At 34.6% G+C, this 13469-nt stretch overlaps 2 protein-coding genes across 6 annotated transcripts; both read right to left on the bottom strand.

Moving 5' to 3' along the window:
• Positions 1 to 5356: 5356 nt before the first annotated feature.
• LOC7464605 (uncharacterized) lies at positions 5357 to 8307 on the bottom strand. 5 transcript variants are annotated; one of them, XM_024609361.2, is made up of 3 exons: positions 8015 to 8307; positions 7870 to 7932; positions 5357 to 7174 (listed from the first exon to the last, which is right to left on the bottom strand). In XM_024609361.2, the coding sequence occupies exon 3, from the start codon at positions 7152 to 7154 to the stop codon at positions 5484 to 5486; it is 1671 nt and encodes a 556-aa protein (XP_024465129.1). In that variant the 5' UTR covers positions 7155 to 7174; positions 7870 to 7932; positions 8015 to 8307; the 3' UTR covers positions 5357 to 5483. The 5 variants fall into 5 exon arrangements, with proteins under 5 accessions (XP_024465129.1, XP_002315122.2, XP_006378644.1 ...); XM_002315086.4 differs by having other exon boundaries at positions 5357 to 7277; positions 7870 to 7936; positions 8015 to 8306; XM_006378582.3 differs by having other exon boundaries at positions 7870 to 7936; positions 8015 to 8306.
• Positions 8308 to 9108: 801 nt separating this feature from the next.
• On the bottom strand, positions 9109 to 12757 carry LOC7474404 (alpha-soluble NSF attachment protein 2). Its single transcript, XM_006378581.3, has 9 exons — positions 12445 to 12757; positions 12089 to 12138; positions 11931 to 12003; positions 11580 to 11659; positions 11172 to 11323; positions 10523 to 10682; positions 10390 to 10437; positions 9958 to 10038; positions 9109 to 9615 (listed from the first exon to the last, which is right to left on the bottom strand). Exons 1-9 carry the CDS (start codon positions 12584 to 12586, stop codon positions 9535 to 9537), a joined length of 867 nt encoding a protein of 288 aa, XP_006378643.2. The 5' UTR covers positions 12587 to 12757; the 3' UTR covers positions 9109 to 9534.
• Positions 12758 to 13469: the final 712 nt, after the last annotated feature.

Raw genomic sequence — 13469 nt, 5'->3', positions numbered from 1 at the left:
GGCCATGTTAAATTCAAACAAAATAAAAAAAAAATAATGCGCCGCTTGAAAACAAGGTCTTTAGTTTTACTTTTCAATCTTGATTCCTTCAAATGCTTATCTTAATGGGTCCACAATGGCCACTAATTATCAATGCGAGGATGACTTCTTGGGAGGCTGCAACCTTTTTGGTTATGTTTGTAACTGTGGCTTAGAGTTTTTTTTTTATTATTATTTAAAATATATTAAAATAATATTTTTTAAAATTTTATTTTTGATATCATTAAAAAACACTAAAAAAATTAATTTAATTTGAAAAAAAATAACTAGGTTTTCACTCGTGCAGTATTTTACTTTATTATACGATATATAAAATTTATCTGCATAATGTACGCCAACTGATATGCTCCTGGGCACGGCCATGCATGACATAGAAATCACAATCGGAATGGGTGGGCAATTGGCTAGAGCTGCCGGTCAGACACTTTCCCTATAACGAAAAGAAATTACGAGGAAAAATGCTTCGGAGAATATGTCCATCCATCGCTATTCACTGCCATTTTCAAGTGCAAACGACCTCTTGTATCGCTATTCACTGCCATTTTCAAGTGCAAACGACCTCTTGTCCGAAAAGAAACATGGGTCCATTGGTAGTAAATTGAAGGCAACAAGGGCTTTTGTCCTCGACAGCAGAGGTTACAAAATGGAATATTCTTAGCAAGCAAATTTTGATGCCACACTGGAGACAGCATGTACAACTGCCACTAGTAACACTAATGGCTTTAGGTTTAGCCGTAGGATTGAAATTAGAAGGCTAGATTGGGCTTCTTGTTAGCCATGAAAACACCTTCTTGTTACAGTAGGTTCTGGCCATAGCTAGAAGAGGAGACTTTTATTCGAGAAAATACAGGTCGCAGGCGGTGTGACTCTAGCTAGGCCTCCGGCCGGCCTCCCACGGAGCTTGAATCCACTTCTATGCTAGCTGGCATTTGGACATTCAACTTCTTTTTGACTTGAAGATTTTGCTCACCCTCCTCATTTTTACCTACCTGTTGATTACCCATAGGCTAGCAGCTACCCCTCCCAATCCATCACTACCCTCATGCTTTTGGAATTTCAACTCCTAGTGCTCTTCCAGTAGCCATTTATTTCTCAGTAGATTTCAACGGCTTGATGGTATTTTTAGTTGATGGAATTTTTAATTGTTTGTATATTTGTTATTCAATTGCATAAATTTTTAAATTTTTACTGATTAAGTGTTTCTGTTAAGTTCCGTCTATTTTATGCTAACATGATCATTGGATTAGATTGACACGTAGCATGATGACGTGTTTATCAAGTGTGCATAGTCTTTGTAGTTTCTTTCTAATTAAATATCTGTACTTTTATATGAATTATAATTAAATATCTATTATAATTATAATAATATTTCCCTTTTAGATGACTTTTCGTCTTGTCCATTTTACACGCTTTTAAATAGATTTTTTTTTTCAATGTTCACTTCGTATATATATACAAGTCATATTTGAATAATAACAAATTTATACGACAAAACCATATATATTAATTTTATTTAAATTAAAAAACTACAATGCCTTTTTAAAAAATAGATTTTAGATTCATTCAATTTCCTCCACTTTCACTTGAATTAAATATATCTCTACCTTGTTTTGATAAGTTAAAACTTTTAATTTTTCTTTTAAATAAAACATCAAATACCAATCTAAGCATTTGCAATTTGAGGGATTTTAGAGATTAAAATAAACTAAAATCCATTGGAAAAAATTTATAGCCCCTTATACAATACATGAGTGTTGTTTACTTGAACAATATAATGATGTTTTTACCATTTCACTTAAAAACTTTTACGCTAGCTTTTAATAGTATTAAAATCTTTTCACGTAGCTTATTTGTCATTTTTAAATTGATCGAAGATAAATAAGTATTTTTTTCATCTTGATTGCACAATAAAATGATCAGAATACCCTTTAAAGCAAAAAGTTTGGACCTGCATCAATGATTATTTTTGTTTTTTCACAATATCTTTTTTGTTATTATAGTTTAAGTTTGGAGAAATTTGATATTTGACTAGATATAAAAATAATAAACAATTAAAATACACAGTAAAATAATAAAAATACTCTTGAAATAAAAAAAAATTAAACCCGATATCAAGGCGTGTTTTTGGTTTTTCATAGTAATCTTTAATTACAGTAATGTTTTTATTTTTTATGCTAATCTTGATCTTTATTTTTTATTTTACTAATTTTTTTTTCAATTCACTTTTGAATTAAATATTAAAATTTAATTTGTATTTTAATTTTAATCAAATGATCTAAAACGTGAATTTGATGAGATATCCCAAGTTTTAATTAACTTAGTTTTAATTAACGTATTGCATATTTATCATGACCCTTTTTTTTATTCAAAACCTGTATATGATTTGTAATAAAAAAAATAATTCAACTTTGCAGCAAAGTGCGGAAATCGAGGCCAGTTGCTACTCTCTATATATACATGAAGGTGGTGCACATATAATAATAACAGTAAAAATTATTTTTTAAAATATTTTTAGTTAAGAAATATATCAAAATAATATATATTTTTAATTTTTAAAAAATTATATTTGATATTATCATATCAAAATAATAATAAAAATTAATTTAAAACTAAAAAATATTTTTTTTTTAAATACAATTGAAACACACAGTATCAAACACCTTCTTGGTAATCCACAAAAAAATGGTTTAAAACATGAAAAGGCGAGGAACAAGGACAAGTGCAGGCTTTGGTAATTTTTTCATTACTGCCTGCTTATGCATTCATAGAGTGAATATTGTATAATATCCTATTAAACAGCAGGGTTCTTGATTCAAATACTGTTTCTTTTTTCAATCACCTTTCCGAAATTAACTGTAGGTGATTTCATCTTGGAATTTAAAATTCTTGCCACAAAGTCAGTCTCTATAGAATTATCTTCGAATGCATCCACATTTCTCCATGTGGCATGCCTTTTTCTCGGAGAGTGGCATTACATGGAGTCCACTTTCTGTCGAGAAGGAGATTTGAAAACACAGTCATCCACTTCATATTGAATTCGGCATCCCCTTACCCCTTTCAGCATGAATTTCATCTGACCAATACGGCACCGTCTTTCTTACTTTATAATTACTATGTTAATAGGAAGCTTTGGCACCAAACTTTTCCTCTTCTTTTCACATAATGTCAAGGCACTACCGATAAAGGCACCAGGGGTACCGCATATTATTTTAACATGGCAACTGAAAAATTGGTGGTGAATTGGTCTGTACTCTGTAGAATGGAAAGAAAGATCAATTCCCAGCTAGTAGCTACACAGAACAAGGTCCTGAAGCATAGAGATCGACCCATGGTAATCACACAGACATGACATCGTACAGACAATCTCAAATTTGCAACGTGAATACTCACAGCAGAATTATGTAATAGGATTATGCAGTCTGAGTTCGGTTCTATGTGCATGCACTACAACTCGACGAAAAAGTTGGTCTTACAGGTGCACAGCCATGATAATCACACAGAGAATGCAAGTCATCAACATCAATAATAAAGCGAACAGTGAACTCTCGGCCATGACGGTATTACAGGTTCATAATGCTGTTTAGCATGCCCCATTATAGGCAGATAAATTGACAGCTTGAAATGCTGGCCGCGATTGTGACCTCTGTGAGAAACAGATCTATCAATACCTAATCAAACAGCAGACCCAACTCGTGGAACATGCTAACAATTGAAGCCAACACCAATAATTGAATGATCCCTGTGATTATACGACAAAGTAACTACTCTCTCTCTGCATCTCCGTGTGTGTGCATGCGTATGCCCTCATGAAGACACATAACCTGGTTGAAGCAAAGGAATAGCTAACATGAAATATCTCCTAACAATCAATACTCTCTCTCTAAAAGATTATCATATCTTACTTTTCACATGCATTAAAAATATAAATATCATGTCACCATTTTTTATCCATACTCTTAAAAATACCACTTTTTGATTGTAGATTCCATGTAAACGAACTCTAATTAGGGTATTATAGTAAAATAAATAATTAAAGTATTTTGATCAGATAATTATTTTCGGATAAATAAAAATAGAAGGTAGGACAATCTCTAATCTCTTTGTGACGGAAAGAGTATGACTTAACCAACATGCATGCAGTCTCAAACAGGTGATCACACGGGCATCAGTGTCCAGGGTCGAGGACTTTCCATTTCTCCCAGGGTACCAACAACAAATTTCAGTTCGTAAATTACTATTAAGACCCCCGATGTTAAACATCTCTTTTGTAATCTAAAACAAAAGCAAGTATCATTTCGGAAATATTCGGGGTGGGTGTAGCAATGCAATTAAGGCAAATCAAACCCATTTTTTTAAGCATTTCAACTGAGGAACACCATCAGGATAATAGAGATTAATCAAAAACTGATATTCCAAATTAAGCAGAATAACAGTATAACATTGTCTAATTCTAAGTTCTGTGCATAAAAGAATTTGGTGCAACAGGATCGTAATGCCTTGTCTATTAACCAGCAACTTGAACTAAATGGTGTCAGCTAGTATACTTTCTTTGAACAATAAAATAAAAACAATCTAAAACAACCAAACAAAAAAAAAAAAGAATTAGAAAGTGAATCACAAAACAAAAAACGCATATAAATCAGGTGTATGAGGAACATAAAACGGGGATTGAGCGAGGCCGAACAAAAGGGCTCCCTTAAGTGATGTTTTAACTTGTATATAGCATGATTGATACCTTCACTTGTCGGAAGATTCAAGTGTTTTTTTTATTCGCTCAGATACTCTTATCCACAGTGGCATGCATTCTCTTCTGTCTCTATGTTTTGTTTTCCTGAAAGGAAAACTAATTTATCAAATATAAAAGAACTAGGTTGATAAGGTTTCACAAATTGGAGCCAGATGCCATGAATATGTGCCGATACTTGTCTTCTTTCACCACCTTCACTCGTACAATCAAACTAGATGCACCAATCTACTTCTGTTTCCACGTCCCTGTAGTGAAATCTAACAAAAACCCGGGAAGCAGACAGCAAACAAATTAAGCAGCCAAAGTATAGGACAAGCAACTCAACAAGGAAAAGATGTTGGGTCACGGAATCCCGTTATAAGAACATAGAAAGTTACAATCAAATGAAGCCCACAGATATCATTTCATTGCAAAGAGCCTAAGCACCACTTTCTATACTGTTGCTATCCGGAAATAATTGCTTATGGAAAATATTTTCTTCAAATTTAAATCAAACTATGGACAAGATTTTAATGCCATATGAAAAATAATGGTGTTCAGAATAAACACTTTTAAAGAGGCAAAACAGTATGAAAAAAAAGAGAGGGATTTCAATTGAATTTCAACGCATTACACCCAGAATACATGTAATAGTTTTCACAACTCATTCATCGTCGACTAATTACAAAATAAAAATTATATATATTTTCTTTTCCAGCTAATTGGCTTCTCTTTCTATCAATGATGGAGCAGGAGGAGTCATAGTCTCATCCTTACCTCCTCTGGAAGGCTCTTCTTTCACCATAGGAAGGTGCTTACCAGGAGTCACGTGCCCCTTTGAAATTATGCTTGGACTTGGAGAATTAGTTATCACATCACTGGATGGGCTAGAGTTGTTGCCAAGTGGAGAACTTGGGTTTGAACCATCTTTGCCGGAGAAAGGTGACTGTGGCATCTGGTTACTACTGTCCATTTCCTTCTGACATAATTTATCTTCCACAATATCGTAAGAATTCCCAGTTCGGACTTCCTGAGCAAGAGAGCACCAGCAACAGCATAGCCACAAAGTGCAATCAGAAACTGCCGGTTCACCGAAACAAAATGTGTAAGCTGGCAAATTGAATCTCTTTCTCATTTGAATCCTCCAAAAGCCACCGTACAGTAATCCAAATGCACAGAGAATAATTCCAGTTATACCTAACACTTCCCTGACAGTCTCGTTATCAATATTAACAGCAGCCAAGTTGAAAATCCAGAAAGGAGCCAGGCAAAAGAGGAGAAAAGTTAAAATGTGAACATACATGTTCCCAAATCCGAGTCTCTCCATGTTCCACCCAAAGACACAAAAAGAGCAGAAAAGTGATAGATACGCTAAAGAAATGTCATCCCAAAAATCAAGTATCCCTCCACTCCACTGTGGTCTAGTCTCAGCAATTCTTTGTTCATCTCTGACTGCAAATGAATATCTCTTTGCTAATGATTTTGACCTCAACTTCTCTGGCCCTTCACCAGTGGTAATCTGCACCTGTGCTTCCTCATCTATTTCAGACTCATAATCCTTCCCAAGAGGGCTAAGAATGGAGTATACACCAGCAATTGCAGGTGCAGCTATTGCAACAGAAATGCATACACCAACTCCTAAGGCTGGTCTCCCTGATCTCCTATATCCTAAATTTAGACCACAAAGTGCATATTGAGCAAAGCAGTTAAGATGGAGTAGAGCCACAACCACCATCATATGTGCCCACTCATGGGGCTTATAAGTCCCATTCTTGCAGTAAATCTTTCTGAGTCTAGAGATGTCTTTTGGATTCCATCTACAGAGAAGCACAAGGTGATAAAATCGCTTTGGATGTTGATACAGACACATGAGGGTAAATAGTGCATTTAGAATTTGATTATTGACTTCAAACCATACATCTCTCTGGGACTTCTTTGGTAGTGCATGGTCCAACATCCCGGTCATGACTAGGAACAAAATTGCGCCGGAGATAGCAACGCAGATGATCCACACAAAAAGGGCCATGTTCATTGGGTCCCAGATCCATTCTTTGCCCATTTTCATGAGCAAAGCCCAATCAATCTTTCGTGCAAAAACCCCATTGATACGTTCTCGAAAACCGTGGCTACTTGAAGAAGTCACTGAACGTGAAAACTCGTCTCTTTCCTGCGCTAACTGTCTGAATTTGGCAGATGCAGAACCAAATTTGAGAAAATTTATTCCACTGGGAAGGGAGATTAAGCTGTCTTGGGACTTCCTCTGTGAGTTTTCATTGCTTAATAGTGTCCTTCTAGATGCTGAAATCTGAAGAGGAATTTGACCCCCGGCCTTAGTACCATTACATTCCTCAATTTCATCTTTGGGGTTCCCGTTATCAACTGAAGCCATTCTCACTCTCAAAATTTGACCTGTTAATCAGAGCGACAGCCGTGACCTAAACAGTGAATGTATAAAGCAGAGGGGGGGAACTCCAATATGCAAAATACTCTATGTTTTGTCTAGTTTTGAAACCTAAACAACAGAAAACGAGATATTTCATTAACTGAAGCTGAAAAGGTAGCGTGAAATGACAAGAAGCAAGAGATCTTTCAACTGAAATGCAAACTCTACAGTATACCAACAATGCGTCATATGCACAAACATCACAAACCTAGACTATAATGAACTACGCGTTCAGAAGCTGAACGAAGGGGAACAATATCAAAAGTTTGCTGTCAACAAATCGGCAACGATTAAACTTACATATAAAGTGGAGAAAAGATTGTCAATTTCATACAAGCAAGAACGATCAAAACCCAAATAAAAAATGTAACAAAAGCAAGAAATGACCCATCCTTAAAACCCAGAATCAGATATGCATTAAAAAAAAAAGGGCAGTCCTTTCGTTAATTGGGCTGTTACAGAAACTTGAATTACACAATTCAACCAAGGATTTGATGCATCGAAATTAATAAAGAAATGAATGTAATTAATTGATACGACTAAAATTAAAACAGTTACGCAAATCAGAACGAAAGCATTAACATAAAGAACCAACAAGAAAAGAATTAAAAGGAAATCTAAAGAGCCCCAAGAAACAAGAAAAGTAAAATCAAAGACTTACCACCAGGTGAATTGATTGATTGATGCAGAACATAGTTTGGAAGAAACTTATGATTTCATGGCACTTCCTGTCCAAATATGATTGGTTAGTTCAATGATTAAGTGAAACAATAAGACTTTTAGCAATTGTTCAGCTGGATTTGTACCTTTTTTATGTTGCTAAGGAGAAAAGAAGGAATATAGTTGCCCAGGCCAGGTGGGTGAGGTAGAGTTGCTTTGCTTGACCTAGAAAAATGCTGAACGATGTCGTTTTGTGGTAAGTAAACTGTGAAAGGGCGAGGCAATACCATTGTTTATGTCTCCAGGGGAGCAAAGTGGAGATGACGTCATAAGGGGGACAATGCAGGGTTGCATTCGCACATATCCTATCTACCAGTGTCATGCATCAAAAGATTCTTGTTTTGTAAGCTTCTCTCTCTTCTTAATCAATTTTCTAACCACTTGTTCCCGAATACAAACAATAAATCTTAACTACTTGCTTAGCTCTGGAATATTCTAATTTATAGACAAGTGAGCCTGCAAACTCTTGGTATTTTTAATTTTTTTTTAAAAAAAAATTAAGTTAACTCTATCGATTACTTTGTCCAGATAAATTAATTGCATGGCGAGTCAACCCATTATATAATTAATTTAGCCAAGCCAACGTACGAAACAGTTCGAAATAAAAACTCAACACACCCTGCCCTAGTGTAAGGTTTTAGATCACAAGATCACCTAATTAACAGCTCTACTCTACAACGCCTATTTCGACCTTGTATTTTAAGCCCATACCTTAGATGCCACATTAATATTTGATTGGTTCTAGCGATTGAAGACTCGACTAATGAGTTATGGTTATTTTTAAAAAGAAATATATTAAAATAATTTTTTTATTTTTTAAAAATTATTTTAACATCAACACATCAAAATAATATAAAAATATCAAAAAATATTAATTTAAAATAAAAAAAATTAATTTTTTTTAAAATATTTTTAAAACGTAAAAATAAAAAAACTTAAGCTCATGTGAAGACATGCCACTTCAGAGTTGGGATTTTCAAGGCTTCAAATTCCAAATCTCCACGAACTCTTTCCGATCCAACTGCCGTGTCAGTTGCTGTTTTGATTAACGACAGAATAAAAACACCAGTTAAACACAAGCATTCCTCGGTTCATTTAGCTTTCGATAACCATGCGGATGTAACAGGAAAAATATTAGCAGAGTAATGATGGATGATTCAATCCAAAACAAACAGCTATATGTAGACAACCTCCGTTTATTTCTGCAATCGCATGTAAATGTTGGGTAGAGGGATTGACAAACTCAACAATCATGATTCATGAATAAGCCACTCGCATCCAGGATCAGATGAGTGAAACAACTAAAAACTACACGGAAGCCAATGCAGCTTCTGCCCTTGTTGCAAATCCACCATATGCGCAAGACCATGTGGGTTTTGATTGAAGAGATTGGTTTTATCCCCCGCCAATCCCTTTCTCCTTTAGTTTGAGGGGGGAACCACATGACGCAAAAAACACCATTTATCACAACTACAAACTCAAGTCCACAATTGCAAGCATACACACTCCTAGTAAAACCCAAACCAGATACACTTTTAATAGAACACATTGTGAACAAATGCAAACAGACATCTCACCGAAAGAACAGATGACTGAAACTTAAAATTTAGGTGAGGTCATCCTCCTCTAGTTCTTTAGCTTTCAGCTTCTCTTTCACCCTCAATAGAAGGGTCGTCTTCCAGGAATCCTGCACAGCAATTAAGGAAAAGACCACCACCATCAGCAAATTGAGATACCAGATATATATTTTCTTTTGATTATCTAATGATCTAATCTTAATTGGGAACATATATATTTTAGATTTATATAATATAATGATCTAACTTGTATTACATATATGTTTTTTTATTTATTTATAGCATGCCGCCTTCTTTCGGGCGAGCGCATAGCGCCTCGGGCATTTTACAGGCTTGGCGCCTTTTAGCGCTTTTCGCCTTTGACAACACCGGATATAATACAAGTTTACCCCTAAACCTGAAAATTGATTTTTTTTAGACATGCACTTGAAGGATTATAAAGAGAAATGTACCAGTGGTGTCATGCTATCAAATTCCTTGATAACATCAGTGAACTTTGCAACATCTTCCTCATCAATGGCAGCAGCAATATCCTGTCACCAGAAAAAAATGTGTTTGCTCATAGGCATTCCATTGTTACACCAAAAAAAGAGGGAGCAAGAGAGACAGGAATGGATGTGGTGGGGGGGGGGGTGTTTAGAAGTACTCAGATTTCATACATAAACGTGTGGAAAAACACACAAATGGATATTTGCATATGAGAGTCTGTCTATAGTTTACAAACTATTATAACAAGCTGTGAGCAGAAGATCAATTGAATGCTAAGAGTTTTGTAACTGAAAAGCAATATATTTATGGACATTCAAAACCAATTCCAAGGAAATTACTACAAAAGAGAAACATTAAAAGACCAACAAAAGTTTTCCACGCTGGACACAACATACCGCTAGCAATTTATATTCACGAGTTCCTGAAAAAGTTGGATCCATTTCCTGCAACAGAAATTCAAATTTTATTGATTCTATCCAAGTGGTGAGATAAATAATCCAGGTGCAATTGGGGAGCCAAACTTAAGACCTGATAGCGCTCCAATGCATTGGTAATTGCAACAACATCGCCTTTGCAGAGATGGCAAATGCCAGCATTAAGAAGATGACCTTTGACTCCATATTTCAGTAAATTATTTTTAAGCGATTGCCGGGCTATCTCTTCATAAATGTCAATTGAAGTCTGGTATCTGAACAAGTACAATGAGAAGTTATTCAAATCTCTAAAAAACATGCTAACATGCAGTCCAGCTAAATGAAATGATCAGGGTCTTTTATCTTTTGTTATCATGCCCATTTTGACTAGTTAACCCATGTCTATTGCAAGGGGCAAGAATGTGATCAGCTATGGGTTGTGTAAAAAACTGTCAACATTTCCAAATGCAAATACAAAAAGCAAAATACAGTTGTTTTATGCGAATAAAGTAAACACTTAATGGGAATGACTGTTCATATCTCAGGTAATCAACCTGTCCAGTATTCCATCATTTAGCGGTGTACACAAGTTGACATCACTTTACTCTCAATTATTAACGCTTACTACAAGTTTGTCATACCAAGCAATATCTGCAGCAACATTCAATTTGGACAGAGAAACAGAAATATATAACCTATACGAATGCATGTAACAGCATTCAAACACAAGAAAGCAATACCAAAAAAGAAAAAGACACCCTTACTGTTCTAGCTGAGCAGCAAATTCTGCCACTTTCTGGTTGCATTGGTTGGCAGAAGTTGTTACGTCTTCATTTTGGAAGAAATCAGCGGCCTTATGATAAAATTCCATAGATTTCTCAATATTTGCATCCGACTCATACAACTCAGCAACTTCCTGCACAATAAAAGGTAGTTCCAGGTTCTTGAATATCTAATAGAAATTAGAACAACATGGATCCCTATGACAACTTTATAAACGTATCCCTAGTATACTCTGAGAGCTGCATGTTATCAAATTCTTGAAGCTTGATAATGTTGCAAATGATTAACACAGTAAAACTTAAAACAATCACATACATATCAATGCTGGTACAAAGAGTAAAACAAAAACAACAAAGAGTACAAGACCAACATTGGTACAAAGAGTATACCTTTAGATATCTTGCAGCCATACTGATCCTTCCTATATCACAGAACATGTCTACAGCCTGAACTAAGCATGAAATTGCCTCTGCGCAAGGAGAAGTTCCAAAATATGAGACAAAATGGACAGGGAACACAAAATTGGGGGAAGACGGATATGACCATCACATTACAACCCCATTTCATTTCACAGATCAATAAGCAATATTAATATCCTTACAGTTGCATGCACGAACCCATGACAAGCACAAATAACAAAGGCACACTACCAACAAACCAACACTAACATAAATTGTATTTGCAATAGATTCATGTATCAACTTAAATGATTGTGTCGGAGAGCAAGCACTGGTGCATACCACTAGTGGATGTTTTCTTATAACAATGAGCAGCATCAACATATGCTGAGGCAGCTTCATGTTTGCTATCCAACTACAAAACATAAGATAACAGTAATGTCTTAAAAAAAGTGATATATAATAAAATGTGCTTAATTCAATCACAGCAAAACAGGCACCTTCAAATGACACTGTGCCAGCTTGACATACGTTGATCCAGCTTTTTCCCCTGAAACACAATTGCCAGAAAAAATGAGCAACCAATCGTACAGGCCTACCGCAAATGAGGATATCACCCAACTTTATATGCTTATTAAGTGACAATTTAATTGATAAACTTTGACTGCAATCCAATCAAAACCCTAAAAAATGCAAATTCATATCCATTGCTAACCAAAATGCCAAATAATAATAATAATAATAATAAATCAGAAACTGAGTTGTTGTAACGAGATCCTAAAGAAATAAAAAGAAATTATTTAATTTAATACTTATTATTTTGTAAAAAGAGAGAAAAGGGGGATAGAAAGGATACAGGATTTAGCGAGCTTGAAATTGTTGGCAGCTTTGTCGAAGAGATCGGCGGCGTCTTCATATTTGGAACCGAAAATACCCCAACCGTTCAATTTCTTTTCTGCTTTCTTCTCGAGATCGTCTCCTTTCGCTACCAAATCCATTTTTCGACTTCCTCAGCGACCTCTCTCTCTCTCTCGCTTTTCTTTTGTATTGGTTTTGTTGTTAAATATGATCGCTGGACAGTGAGGAAATGTCAATCGAAATGGAGACTTAACAATAACGAAAAGAAAAAAATCGTCAAAGTAAATAGAGTACGATGATGATAATGTTGTCAGGAAGAGGAAAGAGAAACAATGATAGTATATTCACTCCTTATGATTTCTAAATGTTTCACTTCAGGCCTTGCAGTTTCGATGTTTCTATATTGACCTAAATTTCCATTAAAATCCCAATATAACTTCTTTTTTTTTTTTTTAGTTTAACGTTGGTGTCGGGTCAGCTTACGCGTACCTCAACTAAATTTTAACTTTTTTATTCAGTGGGAAGGGTGTATCAAGTACCTAGATTAAATTAAGGTATTGTTTGAGAAAAAGGTTTGAGTGTTACGTGGTAAATTTTAATTTTAAAAGAAAAATTCTGTATATATATATTTTTAATTATTTTAATGTATTGATATTAAAAAAAATTTAATACATTATTTCAATATATTTTTAAATTAAAATTATTTAAAAAAACAACTACTATTATTATACAACATAGCTTGTAAACCTCTTCATCCATGTATTAAACAAGTCACTTTAGTAAAAAAAGTTTTTTTTTTTAAATCCGCTCTTAAGATCTGAAAAAAATACTTGATTAATATTTGATTTAATAAAAAATCATTGTAAAGGTGTTTATTCAAAGAATACTATATTGGTGACGTTGTTACCGGTACAATTACAAGAAAGAGGATACATTGTAGAGTATTTATTTAAAAATAACACTTTAAATTATATGTATTTTAAAAACATTTTTTATGAAAATAATGAAATTATATATATATAT

This window comes from Populus trichocarpa, chromosome 10 (assembly GCF_000002775.5).
Source record: "Populus trichocarpa isolate Nisqually-1 chromosome 10, P.trichocarpa_v4.1, whole genome shotgun sequence".
Classification (NCBI taxonomy): Eukaryota; Viridiplantae; Streptophyta; class Magnoliopsida; order Malpighiales; family Salicaceae; genus Populus; species Populus trichocarpa.
Note: the sequence above shows the minus strand (reverse complement) of the source record. Positions and strands in the feature narration are given on the sequence as shown.